This window comes from Thermobia domestica, unplaced genomic scaffold (assembly GCF_964235325.1).
Source record: "Thermobia domestica unplaced genomic scaffold, izTheDome1.hap1.1 HAP1_SCAFFOLD_1703, whole genome shotgun sequence".
NCBI classification, from domain to species: domain Eukaryota; kingdom Metazoa; phylum Arthropoda; class Insecta; order Zygentoma; family Lepismatidae; genus Thermobia; species Thermobia domestica.
The window spans coordinates 111-17,528 of NW_027657413.1; the positions used below are offsets into that span (position 1 = coordinate 111).

The window sequence follows — 17,418 nt, forward strand, 5'->3', positions numbered from 1 at the left end:
ATCCCAGTTTTTGTCGAGATTGTCTTCGTGCAAATTTCATGGGTGTTGTATTCTAAGGGAATAAGAATCAAACATGTTTCTTGCTACTAGTGATGGCATTTTTAAAATAATTTTGACTCCTTTAAGTTACTTTGGTTTGCATTTAATAAGCTAGAAACCTCAGATTCCTAAACTTTTGCGTTTTTTATGTGTTCTTTTGTCTTAGTTCCTGTATTCCTTTCAGTCGTCCCGATGTAATAACTGTCACGATGCCAAATGCCCTGGTAAACCCATTACTCCCCTTGCAGCATTACAGTGTTATTCAGAAAATAAATTTTAGAGCTTCCTCATGGCTATATAGTTAGCTTACGCGTTTTTGAGCGTAGGAGACTCGGGTTCGATTCCCGGCGGGAATTTGGGTAGTTTGGATTCTACGTTAAGCTATAGGTCCACGTCTTAAAATAGCCTCACTGCTAAAAGGGACACTAAACCCCAAATCAACCAAGCAGACAAACAAAATAATTTTTGTAATGCAAAAAGTGCTTTTCAGTTTTTATGAGTCTTTTACATCTATCGTGAAATCCAAATGTATCAAAGCTTTTATTTTCAGACTTGCTAACACTATAGGTTAATATGGAAAGGAAATCCAATTATTCTTGTAATTCAAGTAATAGAGTAATAACAAAATCCTAGAATAATTGTATTTCCTATTCTTAACGGAAAATAATGTATCGGAAAATAGCTTAACTATAAGTAGAAGTAACTTAACTAGAACATTAACTTTGTAATGTGCTGTAATATTTGAAAGGTGGAATTGTTTCAAGGGCGAGGATTTAATGCTCTCGAAAGAATTTTCCATTATTAGATGTTACAGCATGTTGCAGGTTTGTTATTGTTATGTAACTTAAGAAAAATGGTAGATCCTTCCTTTACTAAAGCTCCCTCGTGACTGTATGGTTAGCGTATGTGCCTTCGATGCGGGGGATCCGGGCTTAATTCCCGGTGGAGCTCATGTGCTTTGGATCCCACATTAAGCGCTAAATCGTCTCATATAACCTCGATGCTTAAAAGTGACACTGAAATCAACCAACAACAACAACTTCCTTTGCTCTTCTTTTGTAGGGTGTAAGCACAGGAAAATATCATGGTGCTGTTCTTACCAACAGTGAAGACTGGGAAGAAGCAATTGTCTACGCAGGACGAACATCAGGAGATCTAGTATTTCCCATTCCGTACTGCCCTGAGCTACATTTTAGTGAGTTTGCATCAGCAGTAGCTGATATGAAGAATTCAGTTGCAGTAAGTAATTTGATTATTTTAGACAAAATGGAAGTGGTCGTGAATAATATTTTTTATATTATGAAAAGAACACAGAAAATGGATGTCAGTAACTTAAGTCTGTTTAGTAACAAACAGTACTCTTGGACGCCAGAGGTTTTCAGGCAAGAATGAGATTGTTGGTGAATTTATTACGGAGTTTATGTGAAAATTTACCACTTCATGTAATCATTAAAATTACTTCCATCACTATGTACACAGTATGGTTAATGAGGTATTCATATAGCTCATGAGGTGTATTTACAGTGGTCCAAAACACTATAAAAATATTTACTTTAGCTATTGCAATAAATGATATGATTTATCTGTTGTGCTATAATTGCCCTATTGTATTATGCTATGGGACAGTTATGGCCAAAAACTAGGGCAACTTTGAAGCTATTTCTTTTAGCAACAATAAAATTTGAAGAAGAAAATGTATTAAATCCTTATTGGTACTCTTAAGATCTACTTGAATTTGGATGACTTTAAACATCTGTGACATACATACCTACATTACAGCAGAAAAACTTCCTTTCCGATGTTGTAGTGATTTTTTTTTTTTTTTTTTTTTTTAAACCCTGGATAGACATGGTCCATTTATAGTAGAAGACAGTGAAATGGCAGAGAAAATCTACAAATAGGTTTCTAGTATAAAAACACTTTTCCGCAATAGATCCGAACTCAAATTTTGGCTGAGAAGTCTATACGTATTTACGTTTTGCCTTCAGCAAATCCCTTAGTTAATCTCTCAATGTAGACAATTTACATTTTTCAAAATATGCAGGAACCGTAAATGTTTTAATTACATTAAGATATAAGTCTTATTTGTGAGTTTTCATACATACTTATATTGTTCTTATTTGTTTCTGTAGAAGGAAAAAAATGTTCTGTCTGGCGTTTTTATTCATAATTTCCTTAGAAATAGCAAGACACTTCAAAACACCATTTTAAATGGCAAAAACGGACGTATGATATGATTGTCCAAAAGTCAGTGCAATGTAAATACAATGGAATCTAGGAAACTGCCATAATTTCCTCAGAGTTGGAGCAGTTCTGGCAGTTGGGAGTTCAAGAAACAAATCTCAAGTGTCTCTTACAGAAGTTTGAGATTTTTTTCTTAATTCATGCAAATAATATAGAAGTGACATAGGATTATTGTGCCATTTGTCAAAATTAAAACAAAATATATTATTACGGATATGAGTAGTTAAGGTTTACATTTGTTTACCTCCTATAATTACCCCATGTCACCCTATTGAAAGAATTGGTTGAATGAGGAGGTGGAAACTAACACCGAGAAGGCCCCAGGGAAAAGGTTTCTAACTAACATAGTTCAAATTTGAAATTTGCCAGATCGGACGCTATCCCCTTAGCCAGCGTGACCTTATTATTTTCGAATTAGGGAGAGAAACTACAGGGTAAGCCAAAAGTCAGGTGACAGTCCTGTAACAGAAAAGTCTGTTGGGCTAGAGGTCCACATTGGCCATAGATGATGAGTGGGGAGCCTAAAAAACACACATGACCACCACGACTGCCATCTTGAATATTACTTCAGTATTCTTTTTAATTGCAAGGTAGGCATTCGGCGGCACATGTTCTAAGAATGTTTTTTGATCAGGAATGCAATGGCATTTTGTCATATCACTAACCGTTAATGAATTACGGTCTGTTACATCGCAGCAGATTCTAGTGACTGAACAATGGTGCAGCCTTAAAACATATGCGTTTAAAAAAATAGTGATATTCAAGATGGCAGTCGTGGTGGTCATGTGTATTTTTAGGTTCCCCCACCCCCACTAATCATCTATGCCCAATGTGGACCTCTCGCCCAACAGACATTTCTGTTACAGGACTGTCACCTGACTTCTGGCCCACTGTGTATATTGATTAAACTTCCAAATTATATTTTTAAATTATATTTTGATTTATAACTATGAAGAGTTACATACAGGCTACTTTAAATCTCATATTTTAAAAAGATTTACAACATTAAAAAGGTTGATAAGTTTGCATAGATTTCAAATTAGTGGTCGAGCTTCCTGAAACTCAAATTCAGATAAAAAGTTGAAGAACAGATAAAGCACGTTATAGTCTCTAAAGAACTAAATACGAGTTTGATTCCCGGTGGGAGCACTCGGTCGAAAAAGTGTAAAAAGTTCTTTCAGGCCAGCCATCCTGAATAAGGTTTTCCTGGATTTTCCTCATTCACAGCAAGCAAATGCCGGGGTAGTACCTAACATATAGGTTTCGGGTCGCTTCCTTCCTTTCCCAATCCTTTCTTTTTTCCTTTTCCCCGGGTAGTGTGCTCGCCGCCGAGGGACGTCATCCCTCATACGTGATAGGCTAACGTCGGCGTCGATACCGAAAGCATAGAAATCTAAATTCTAAGTTCTAAATATTAATAATTTTGAAAGCACGAATCTCTTCTTAAACGAGCTTTTATTCGCTATTTACGCATTTTTAAACTGAATGTAAAAATTTAGATAATGTATATTTTTTTCTAATTAGATATATATATATATAAAAAATGTTATTTTCCGCTAATCTTGTGATCGCCTAGGAATTTTATCTTAGTTTATCTTATCGATTGAATTTTGTCAAGAAAAGTACTGAAATCAGAAAATTATTGAGAAATCCATCATCTGGAAATAAATCATTATTTCCATGTTTCCCTCGAATGTAATGGAGGATTCCTGCGTTAAGTATAGTCATACTTAAAAAAAAAAAAAAAAAAAAAAAAAAAGTCACATGCTCTTAACACAAAGTAGATTTATGTGTGACAGTGTGAATCCTAATTAAATGTTTAATGTTTATTTTAAATCAGAAGTAGTAACATGTTCTATGTACGGCTGTAAGTAGAAGGCTTTTCAAAGATCGGATTTAGTTTTCTTTCTTTTCTTTTCTTTTTTTTTTTTTTTATAATGATTGTTCAATAATGATGATGTGTACATAGTTTTTTGAGAGTGCTACTTCTGTAGTTTAAAATAGGACATATGTTTATTGAAAGTAATATTGAATTGAAAGAGATGCCTTTTTCTTACAGGATCGAAATAATGCTCAGTCATCGTGTGCAGGCCTCTTCATTGGTGCTCATCTTGGATTTGACTTCCCTGGCGTTTGGTTACATGTGGATATGGCCTATCCTGTTCACTGTGTAAGTTTCCGAGTTTGTAGTTTTGAAATAGAACACGTCTACTTGAATTTATTGTGCTTGTACAAAATAACTCGAATCTAATACATGTACCTAGGTACTAATTTACAAAAACACTTCTTTAAAAATTAATTGTTGCTGTACCTCTTCAGTATCGAGATTATATGAGAGAGGATCTAGTGTTTTAAGAGTGGGATATAATCCACTCCTCGGGTTTTTATTTAGTGCTTAATGGCGTGTTCCACCGAAGGTTGGAAAAGTATATAAAAATGAATTAGAAAATTCTTGTTCATGCTATTAGTGTAGAAGTACATATGTTAAGGAAATGGAAACACGTTTGGGTCCTAAGTAAAATAAACTAAATAGTAAATACATAAATATTAACAACAACAACAACAACTATTCCTACTACTTCTTTTCATTGACAAAATATTAATACGTATTGCAAAAACATACAGGCTTGTTATTTTACATAGCTAAATGCATATTGCCGCAAAGAGGCGCGGAAAGGGCCATGATTTTTCACTGTCTTGCAGTCTAAAATACTGAATATCTCACTTTCCATTGAAAATCGTGAAAGTGATCGGTGCTACACTTTGCATGTTCTCGGCACTATTTACTTCGCGATAAAGCGTTGATGACGGTGGTCATCGTTTGGAAATTGCAGTCAGTAAAATCTTACCTAAATATCGGTCGACATGCTGTCATAAATTCATATGAATCATACGAACAGAAGATTATTCAATTTCCATGTAACTACTGTCATTTTAATGTCATTAAAAGTATCTGGGCTCAGATTAAAATCTGTGTTGCTATAAATAATAAACTATAAAATGAAATATTTTTAGTTTTAACACCTCACGATTATGTCCTTTAGGTTCAAGCAGACGAATGATTAATGAAAGTGGATGATTGTGAAATTAATTTTTTGTGCTCTTCCACCAGGAATTGAACCCGGAATCACGCCCACCAAAGGCATACGTACTAGCCACTAGACCAACGGAGAGGGCTAAACGGTTTATAGTTACAGGAGTTGTAAAGACATGATTTCTAAAGGTATTCATCGAGTCACTGTGGAGAACTTGTATTACGTAAATATGGACTCGTTGCTGAAAAATAAGGAAAGAATGAGAGATGAAGCAACAGTAGAAAATATGTCATAAGAAATTATGATTACATTACATGATTTAGATGGGAATCCCTAAGGAAATTTGTTGGCGCTTAATTGGAAATAAACTAATCGCTGAGCAAAGCAAACCAATTTACGTATTATTATAAAACTAATATCTTGCCGCAAGGTATAATTTTATGATAATAAATTGGTTTGTTTTGCTCAGAGATTAGTTTATTTTTAATTATAGTATATCATAGGCAAAACTTGTATAATGGAAAATGTTACAATTAATGTGAAAAGCAAAACGGCTAATACTCATCGCAAAAGATATGTAGTAGAGCTTTCTTCTACATGTAACAAGTAGCGTTTTCGGAAGAAACCCCTTCCTTCATCGGCTTGCTTAAAATTCAAAAAGGATTTGAAACATGAAGGAGAATTTGGAAGTTTAAAAATGGTTAACAAATGTGAAAAAACAAATCTTCTGTCAAAAACTTAAGCACATGGGAATGGTACTCACTATCATTGCACACTGCTGTTCACTGTTTTCTTTTCTTGCTTTCCTGATAACGAAAGTATGTACGGTAGTGAAACGACTACTCCAAATAATATTTATTTCTCCTCTATCCAAATTAAGAATGGATCTCTCTTTATATATGTAATATGATTCTTTGATGTTTCATTCCGTTGCTGTTTTTCCTTTTTCATTTAAACGACTGCGCGATGTGATGGTCACAATCTCTAAGATGCATTGCTAGACCAGACAACTGTTGCAGGTTACGAAACTTCGAAGGACGAATATGTTCAGTTATTCTAGTGCAAATGTTCCTTTTTGTTTGACCCATATACACTTGACATTTCACCCGATAGACGCCACTGCTTTGTAGATGGTCAGTAAAAAATGCCTTAAAATTTGTTACGGATTAGGAGATATTTGACTACGGATTTAGGAGGAACTTCTGAAATTTTGATTGTGTCTTTGCAGAATCTTCTTGATTTTTGCCGGGAAATGTGGAACCAAAGGAACACCAATCCATTTGTCAGTTGCGACATCTGTTGTAGGTTGATGGTGGGTGCCGACGATCTCCTGTTGTACCTGTTTGTACCATTTTAATAATAAAGATTTTTGGAAACTATTTTCATGTCCAATTTGTAATAAATATTGTATTTCCTTATTGAGATCCTCAGGGAGGTCTGAAAGTAAAAGAGCTCTCCTAAAAAAGTTTTTCCAGACATTTAATTTCTAAAGCCATGAATGTGATGATTTAAAGTTGATATATTTTGTACCAGCAAAAGCTTTGCGATATTCCGAAGTAACAAACTTATTGTCATGTCTTTTGATGGTAATATCAAGAAATTAAGAGCACCATTTTCTTCAAGTTCTATCGTAAATTTTATTCTAGATTGACTCTAGTTAAACTCGTCAAACAATTTATTTAATTCCTGAGGGTCCTTGTACAAAAGCAAAGTATCATCAGCATATCGAAAATATCTAATACAAGAAAATTTTGGAAGAATGTTGGTTTCAAACATGTTCAGTACCAGGTTAGAAAGTATCGAAGAGAGAGTATTACCCATAGCCAATCCATTGTCCTTTAGATCGAAAAACATTGTGTTTTATTGCAAAAGCTATTAGTTGAGAGATTAGTTGGATTTCGTATGGGAAGTAAAATAAGTTCCACTGCCTGTAGAGCCGTCTACTGATATTGATGGATACATCTCCACAACATCAAAAAATGCCAAATGGATGAAATTTGCAGCATAAAAATTTAAAAAAAAAAAAAAAAATTAAGCATGTTTTTAATTCCAAACTGTGTTTAACAGTGTATCTAATTGGAATATCATATGAAACAAGTTTATTATACAGCCATTTTGAGAGTAAATATGTAGGATGATGAAAATTTTCGATATGTTGATGATACTTTGATTTTGTACAAGGACCCTCAGGAATTAAATAAATTATTTGACGAGTTTAACTAGAGTCAACCTAGAATAAAATTTACGATGGAACTTGAAGAAAATGGTGCTCTTAACTTTTTTGACGTTACCATTAAAAGACATGACAATAAGTTTGTTACTTCGGTATATCACAGACCTTTTGCTGGTACAAAATATATCAACTTTAAATCATCACATTCATGGCTTTAGAAATTAAATGTCTGGAAAAACTTTGTTTTTAGGAGAGCTCTTTTATTTTCAGACCTCCCTGAGGATCTCAATAAGGAAATACAATATTAATATGATCTTGAATACAATATTTATTAGAAATTGGACAGGAAAATAGTTTCCAAAAATCTTTATTATTAAAATGGTACAAACAGGTACAACAGGAGATCGTCGTCACCCACCATCAACCTACAACAGATGTCGCAACTGAGAAATGGATTGGTGTTTCTTTGGTTCCACATTTCTCGGCAAAAATCAAGAAGATTCTGCAAAGACACAATCAAAATTTCAGAAGTTCCTCCTAAATCCGTAGTCAAATACTTAACAAATTTTAAGGCATTTTTACTGACCATCTACAAAGCAGTGGCGTCTATCGGGTGAAATATCAATGTGAAATGTCAAGTGTATATAGGTTAAACAAAAAGGAACATTGGCATTAGAATAACTGAACATATTCGTCCTTCGAAGTCTCGGAACCTGCAACAGTTGTCTGGTCTAGTAACGCATCTTAGAGATTGTAACCATCACATCGCGAAGTCATGTTTAATTAAAAAAGGAAAAACAGCAACGGAACGAAACATCAAAGAATCATATTACATATAGAAAGAGAGATCCATTCTTAATTTGGATAGAGAAGAAATAAATATTATTTGAAGTAATCGTTTCACTACCGTACATACATTAGCTATCTGGAAAGCAAGAAAAGAAAACAGTGAACAGCAGTGTGCAGTGACAGTGAGTGCCATTCCCATGTGTTAAAGTTTTAGACAGAAGATTTGTTTTTTCACATTTGTTAACCATTTTTACACTTCCAAATTCTCCTTCATGTTTCAAATCCTTTTTGAATTTTAAGCAAGCGATGAAGCGCAACTTGTTACATGTAGAAGAAAACTCTACTATATATCTTTTGCGGTGAGTATTAACCTTTTTGCTTTCCTCATTAAATATCATCACCGTTCGCAATACTGTGATATTACAATTAATATTTAGGTAGTAAATAGGCTAGAAGGAGAGCTAAGTTCCATTTGATGTCGTTACGTAAAGTAAACTGTAAGCAATGTCACAGATTTCATTTGAGTCAAATTGTAGTACATGAAATAAAATACAGCTGTGTTTCCTTGTATTTGGGTCATTATTGACATGCTCAATATTTCAGTCCCTTCTCAATTGTGGCCATCCTTAGGATAGTATCTTCTAATTATAGGTAACTCTAAGTCTTTTACATCTTCATAATTCCTTCTTCTTTACCTTGTGTATCAAATTTAAAATTTAATTTGCGGGGAAACACTGAATATAAATTACAATTACCTCTCTTCGAACGTGGTAGTCCATTTCTGTCTATAAGAGAAATTATAATGAATTAGAAGACTCGTTTTTACCTAGAAGTAGAAAATACTACCTGAAAACGGCCACACTGAAGAAAGTGGTTGAAGTGTTGGACGTGTCAATAATCATGCAAATACAAGGTAACAAAGTTTTTGTTTTGTTCATACGTGAGTAATGACTATATAAAATTTACAAAATTAAAAGATCGACGTTACAGATCATTGATATGGTGATACTGCTTTTAATACGCATTTCGCAGTGAAATTGAAGTGCAACCAAAAGAGTAGAATTGTAGGTACAAAATCTTTTCTTGGTCGTGAACTAGCTTACTAGGCCAGAACTTACTATCTCATGTGGCACATAGTAGGTACTGTTGTCAGTACAAAAGCCATTTACCGTATTTACGCGAATGTAAGCCGCGTGTGAATACAGGCCGCACTTAAACTTTTGACACAAGATTATAGAAAAAGTAAACCTCGAATATAGATCGCAGTACTAAAGTTACGAGATACTTCAATTAGACATATTAAGTGTACAAGTGCTTTTTGTGCCAGTGTAAGGTGTTACCGGTACCCAATGAAGGTGGCAATTTTTGTGAACAATGTAAGTTTTTCTGCTGTTTTCTTCTTAAGTCGTTGATGGTTTTTTCAAAAGTAACTGCCATAACTTGTAATGGCATTAATTTCAATCCTCAAGATACGTGTACATGTCATTTTGAAATTGACGATTTATGATTTGAGGGGGGAGGATCTCAATTATAGACCGCATCATAAGTTTTCAAGCCAAAATTTAGGGGAAAAAAAAAGTGCAGCCTATTTTCAACCAAATACGGTATTCTAAAATATGCTTAAAATGGCGTTTCTTGAAAATCACTTTAACAGAATAAATTTTTTAATGAGCTAACTTGTGATATTCCAGGGTGAACGAGCGACAGGATATGGCGTGTCCCTATTGGCAGCATTGTTTGGGCACTTCTCTCATGACAATCTTCTCCAAAGTCTGAGTCCATTACAAAAGCATAATGGATTAGGAGATGGAAATGCTTGTAAGAAGCTTAAACGAAATTAATTTTACGAGTTAGAGTACATATTATATTTTTGTACACTGATAAAAAAAAGTTTGGTTTGTTACTCTGTTGAATGTTGATAACTTTGTACTTACTTCGTGTATATAGTAAAAGAAAAGAAATTGTAAGACCTATTAGTGTAAAGATATGGAGGTAAAACTGTAGTATTTACCGTGTGGGAAATATATGAGGAAAGATATTATATATTAAGAGTTCATACCAAAACTCGAAAAAAAAAATCTGTTGTCTTAATTGAGTCTCAGTGGTAGATATAAAGAAAGAATTAAAACTTAATATTAGTTGATTATGAGAATAATACTGAAAAAGCGGCTAATGTAGTGTACAGTACATTTGTCTTTAGAACTTTCAGTTCTGCAAACGAATTTAAGGGTCACCAAAGTAAAGGAAATGAATTTTAGTCCTATTTGCATAAAAAGTGTGCTTAAATAATTTTAAGGTTTAAAATACAGAGAAATAGGTTTTTATATATATTATATATATTAAAAAGTCTTTTTGCTCAATATTCAGTTAGGCCAAGTTTGTGGTACTAATATATTGGGATAATGATATATATATACTGGAATCTTAAACGTTCGCAAAACGAAGGAAAAGAAAAAAAGACTGTACAAATATCCTTTATACTGTCTTAGATTGCCACATGAATGTTTCGAAATTTTCTAATTTTTTCCCATATAATTTTATTACAAAAATCAATTTAATTTTAAAATGGTTGCATAATATTGAAGTCGTGAGAAACTTTTTAATTTTGAAATGGTCGCATAATATTTAGGCTGTAAGAAATTAAAATTATATTTCCTTGGTTTTTAATATATATACATATATATCTTTGTGGAAATTAAATGGAATATTTATATTTTATACAATATAAAGGGAAAAATACGAAATTTAATTTTCAGTTTTATTCATTTCAGAATCATTGATTTTTGTAAACTGTGTGAATTTATTTCTGTTTAAACAAGAAAAACAATCCGTATAGATGAATACTATTTATTTCTTGGTCCCAGTGTCAGGTAGTGTAAACTATGGAAGCTAAGACAAATTTTTAGAATTGATTTATTGTTAATTTTACCTGATTGTATAAGTTTATCAATAAAGAAATTATGCAGGTTAGTATTTGTTTATTTGTTATTTATCCGATAGAAAAAAAAATGTGAGCGATAGCGGTTACTAGCAGAATCAGATGAAATTTGACATTTATTATTTAAACAGAAGTTATGTTTAGTCAGATAATGTCAGAAAGAATAATTGTTCTGAATAAAATTGAGCGTCAATAAGAGAAGAATCTTCTTGTAAAAGTTGTCTTTTCTCCAGTTTAGTTGATAAAATCAAAATTCTTTGGAAAATATATTTCTATTTCGACTAGATGTAAATTGTATTTGTACCGCTACGCTGAGAATCAAAAGAAAACTACACGTACTACATATCTGATTAGTTGATGCATTTGTTTTATAGAGTCATTGCAATTGCGTTTACATTAGGGATGGCCAAAAATTTCCGGATCCGGACCTAGATCCGGATCTCGGATCCGAACCTCAGATCCGGATCTTATATATATAATATATATATATATATATATATATATATATATATATAGGATTCACTGATATAGTAGGTTGCTGTGCTTTTAAATGTTTCCATAACACGTTTGTGTTACCTTTGTTCTTTATTTTATTTTAACCTTGCAATATTTATATGTTGCACTTTCTGTCGAAGTCTCTTTAGTAAAGTGTTTCCCAGTTTGATTTCTTCCCATTTCAGAGTATAGTGAACTGTCTGAAAACTGATGTAAATGATAACAAATTCTTCTGTTTAGCTCCTCTTCGAAACGTAATGTTAGCTTCACATTGAAAATATTTATTTTATTCTTAGAAAATAAACTTTCTTCTTTTCTCATGTACAAATGAAATATCTTTTCTAATCGCAGGGATAGTAGACAAAACAAACTTTATTAATAGTAGTTTCTGACTCACGAGTCCAACCACCAACAAATGTAATAATGAATATCTTTCACTTCGAAGGTATATACAACAAAAAATATATACTGGTTGGCATGGAACAACAGTAGGTTTTTAAACATACACACGAGAATTTCAGGAGAGCGATTAGGTTGTGTTCGTTGTATGACTTTATTACCTAACTTATGGCTTGCCCTTCTGAGGTCGGGAGTTTGTTGAAGGAGTAAATATAAAAGAGATTTCTGTTATTTTTTCTTCACCCTCGTGGCTTCTTTTATCATACATTGCAGGACGTAACCAAAACATATCCATGCATCGTATCATTGAAGCGTTTTGTGTTTTGTATATTAAAGTGTTCAAAAATATTTAACATATTCGCATTTGTTCATGTGATCTCAGGTCCAATTCTCGGTGGGAACATACATGAGAAAATTGAAAGCTGAAACAATATGAAAATAGTATATAAAAGTCAGGAAATTGATATTAAAACTTTAGCTATCTATTGGGACTGTAAGGCTGTAGTTAAATTAACCCACACGTTTCGTAAAGATATATTACGTCGTTATTGTTTATTTACTATAAGCTACCAGATACATCCTCAGAGGCCATTTTACACTGTAGATGAAAACATTGGAAAAGGAATGAAAGGAAGGTCTCCAGAGCCTTAGATCAAGGTACTAACCTAGCATTTGCCCAGTATAACTGAGGAACAACCCTGGCAAATCCTCAGTCAGGATAGCTGGTCTCCGAATTCGAACCGGTATTATCCAATTGCGAAGCAAGAATCCTAACAAGTAGCCTGAGCTCGCTCTGTATTATTATTATTATTATTTAATTAACGTTATGTTTTAAAATTAGTGCAAATTAAACCGTACTTTCTTTATTGCTGATGTTATAGTTAATAAGCCTACATGAGACATCAGTCCCCCATTAAGAAAGAATACTAGAACTGGAATTCAGGAAGCGGGGGTGAAGAGATTAATAAGGATGGGGAAACTATGTACGATGCAAAAACTGAGTAATTATGACTTCGTCACAGATATATTCACTTACATACGTCAATTAATAATTCTCTGATACAGTGCACTCTTACTTTCTACAGTGGTAGGAAAAGGCCCGCTTTTGTAAACGAACACACTAAGCACGTGCGTATAGGCGCAATGTCCGTGCAAAGAAACATAGGTAAAACTAGAAAAAAGAATAGGGTAAGCGAGGGGAAAATGATAAACCGCCCTTCAACTTAAAAAAAAAGAAAACTAAAAATAACTAAACTTAGAGCTACGAAAGACGCGAGGCGAATTTTATTGAAAAGATTGTTTTTTCCTAGTGATTAGTTGAGCTAACTATGAACATGAATTAAAAAGAAAACAAGTATCTAGCTCTGAGTTTCCCAAACTAGTTGAAAAGAAAATATGTATTGGATAAAATTTAATAATAAAGAAGCCATTTATGATAATTAAAATAAACTAAATTCTTGGCACGACAGTCCTTTGGTTCCTACCAGCGGGCTTACGTTGAAAGTGGGGATGTGTAGTCAACGCATCGACACCCGAAGTCCCTAATGCCGGCATTCTAGACTGCAGTCCGCTACCTCTTACTTAAGATAACTCCCCAATTGTCCTCACGATGCTGGCTGAACATCGAAATTGTTGAGTGCCTCTCCGGGAATTGAACCCATGACCACGGGCACCTAAGGCACGCTCTCTGTCTTCTATAGACGAAAAGCTATAGTTACCCACATTGTCTAATACAGAAATAAGTTCTGATTCTCTAATAGCTGCTGATGGTGATAGTCGAGGTTCACCGAAGCATGATCCCAAACCCAAACTGAGATATTGATGTCACTGGAATGCCTGAAAAGTCATTGTGGGTAAGTGAATTGCCCACTTGTCAGGATGAAGGGCGATGGTGATGTGAAATGCGGGGCTGTCAGAGGTACTACTTATGATAAATTGGATTTATAATATTCTATGTTGCCATAAACCCTCTTCAGAAACAAAACTGTTAATCTTAGCTTTGAAAATGTTACATAAGAAGTTTTATTGCTATCATTAGGTTGCATTAGGAATTATCGGATTTATTTTAACGCTTAACTTTTACATCTCCTCTGATTTACGAATATTTAAATCGCTATTATCCCCTTAAGGTCAATTAGTGATATTTTAAATCATTTCGAACCAACTTTATATATGGTTAGTCTTGTTATATGGGAATAATTGAGACCAGAAGCAGTCTACAGGCTAAGTCCAAAAGAATCTTGGCCGACCTCCTGATAAACCACGTCTTTCAGCAAGGTGAATTGTGGCAATCCGATACCCACATGAGAAAATCTTCGGTTCAGTGTGAAAGCTTCCATAAGAACCAGCACTCTAATCAGTGAAATATGTTTGCTAATTTTTATTCAATGTGAAAGTACCTAACTTGTGAAACTCGTTTATTTCCTCTAGTTGTGACTCATTGTCTTATCACACCCACAGCAGCACTGGTGAAGAATACTGCTATCAGCAGAAGGCGAGAAAAGTCAAAATGCACACTTGCTGTTTCCTTCCATACGTGGTACTTTTGAAATGATGCCATACATGTTTTTCAGTTTTGATATCTGTTGAGCCATTTCAGTTTTCTAGGGGTGGCCAAAGACTTTTCAATGCAAACTGTATTAAGATTTTGACCTGCCGCCATTTTGTACAGGTTTACTAAGGGAACATCGAAACTTATTCCATCGTCTTTCTTTTAAAAATAACTTTCAAACGATATACTAATTGACCCCCCTTGCCATTTGAAAATTTTGAGTTGAACCCCGTCTAGGACCATCCGAGGGACCCTGGATCAAATTTGTTTCCTTCAATAGGTGGTCTTTTAAAATGATGAAATAGTGTTTTCTCGTTTTGACATACAGATGGTGATCAGAAAAATGGAAACACCTGTAGTTGGCAACACGTCAGATATATGGGTTGGCAGTGATGTCGTGGCGCCCGCAGCGCCGGACCGCTGGTGGTGGTGTGTTAGGTCGGTCTTTATACTACGTCAGGCGCAGTGGAACAGCAGTGTCCAGTGGCTGCAGCAGACGGAGGTAGTGTAAAAAGGGGGACCTCTCAGATTTTCAAAGAGGGCAAATTGTTGGTGCGCGGTTATGTGGAGTGAGTGTGACGGCAGTGGCTACTGTGTTAGGTGTGTCGCGTGGGACAGTGTCGAAGGTGATGACGGGCTACACAACACACGGGAAACCCACATCGGAGAAGCGGAACAGTAGGCGGAAGAAAATCATGAGAAAGTCACGCCGGGTATTAAAGCGCATTGTCACGCAGAACCGTAGTTCCACTGCGGAGCAAGTGACGGAGGAACTCAATCAGCAAATCCCCCACCCTGTTTCGACAATCACAGTCCGCCGCGAATTACATGACATGAACTTAACGGGGTCGTGTTGCACGGGCCAAACCGCTCATCAGGGACCATAACGCTTTCGCACGCCGCAAATAGTGCCGCGACCATGCAACTTGGACTGTTGAGGACTGGAAACGTGTGATATGGTCGGATAAGTCATCCTTCACCCTATTCCCAACCACGGGCCGTGTTTATATGTAGAGAACGCTCAAAGAAGCTTATGATCTGCAGTGTCTCCGCCCAACTGTGAAACAATGCGGCGACTCGGTGATGCTGTGGGCCGCCATATCATGGTTTTCATTGGGTTCTGTGGTCACACTTAGCGGACGAATCACTGCCAACGATTATGTCGCAATTTTAGGAGACCACTTGCATCCTATGGTCCTGATGTTGTTCCCGGACAATGACGCCATCTTCCAGGATGATAATGCACCCATTCACACAGCTGACGTTGTTGCAGCGTGGTTTGAGGAACATCGAGATGAAACTCAACACCTCCCCTGGCCCGTCCAATCCCCAGATCTCAACATAATTGAACATCTGTGGTCCGTCTTGGAAACACGACTCCGGCGACGATTTCCACCTCCATCCTCTCTCACAGAACTGGTCGATGCCCTGCACGAGGAATAGTGTAAAATTCCACTTGCTACGATTCACGACCTCTATGCCTCCATCCCACGTCGCATCAAGGCTGTTCTGAAGGCGAGAGGTGGCCCGACACCCTATTAATCTGGTAAGTTGCAATTTCGTTCAGGTGTTTCCATTTTTCTGATCACCATCTGTATATTTAACCGTTTCCGAGTTTTAGGGGTGGCAAAGGTCTTTATGGACACCCTATATATATATATATATATATATATATATATATATATATATATAGAGAGAGAGAGAGAGAGAGAGAGAGAGGGTGGGCAATTTATCTTGATCATCCGCTATAACGGAGAAACCAAAAGAGAGAGAAAAGCGAAACTTTACACGAAACAACTATAAGGAAGGAGACATCTTTGTAGTCGGGCAGAGTTGGTGGAAGGACCGTAACATAGAGGATAAAGGGATAAAGTTTTTTCTTTGCTGTTTATTATGGATTAGGATGTCCTCTCTCAGATTCCGACGGGTGCCACTGTGGCACTCTTGGGCAACTTCCAGTATCACGTCATTTATGACATCACTTATACACCTGCCGAACTTACGTAACAAATGGTAATCCGCACAGAAAAGTTCTCTTTAATTCACTAACAGTACATGATACTAAGCCGATACTTTCAGAATAAGATGTCCATTTCACAATTTGGATCATTCTGGTGGTCATAGGTGGTATGATGACTTCACAATAATATCACAGAAATCAGACATATAAATTTTAAAGATTTTCCGCTTTTTAAATTTGTATAACACAAATTACGTTATAAAATTGAGCTAAACTTAAGGAACTACTATAAAAGTCTATCTACACAAAACACAGTATTACATTTAATACGAAAGAACCTGAAAGAAATTCGTTTAGAGTGTGAACAGGAATAAAATTTATTTTAAAATATAACCGAAAACTAACACTACTAATAAAGTACATTAGAATCTTCTTTCTTTCACATATAAAGTATTGTTGCATCAGCGTACGTAGAGTCGGAATGCACTGAAGGCAACCTAATACAGAAAAAAAAAATCGTTGCCCAACAGATTGGGGATGTTGTCTCCACAACCAGCTTTTATGAAAAGCTGGAAACATGAATAATTAAATTGTATAATTCTTTCATGTAATTCAAAAGATACTAAATTTTGGATGTAGCTTTAACAGGGTTAATATTGTAATAATAAATTAAATACACAAAATACATATTTCAAAAGATGCAGCAGAATTTGGGTAGGTAAACTAAAATGTTAGGTCTGTAGAATTGCAGTGGTTTTAAATGTAAAGTTCCTTCAATATGTCAGCTGATTCAAT

General features: G+C 35.1%; 1 protein-coding gene across 1 annotated transcript; it reads left to right on the forward strand.

Annotated features, from left to right (window-relative positions):
- Positions 1 to 1,073: 1,073 nt before the first annotated feature.
- LOC145678004 (putative aminopeptidase NPEPL1) lies at positions 1,074 to 11,250 on the forward strand. Its single transcript, XM_081748199.1, has 3 exons — positions 1,074 to 1,278; positions 4,343 to 4,453; positions 9,972 to 11,250. The coding sequence occupies exons 1-3, from the start codon at positions 1,261 to 1,263 to the stop codon at positions 10,119 to 10,121; spliced, it is 279 nt and encodes a 92-aa protein (XP_081604325.1). The 5' UTR covers positions 1,074 to 1,260; the 3' UTR covers positions 10,122 to 11,250.
- The last annotated feature ends 6,168 nt before the right edge of the window (positions 11,251 to 17,418 follow it).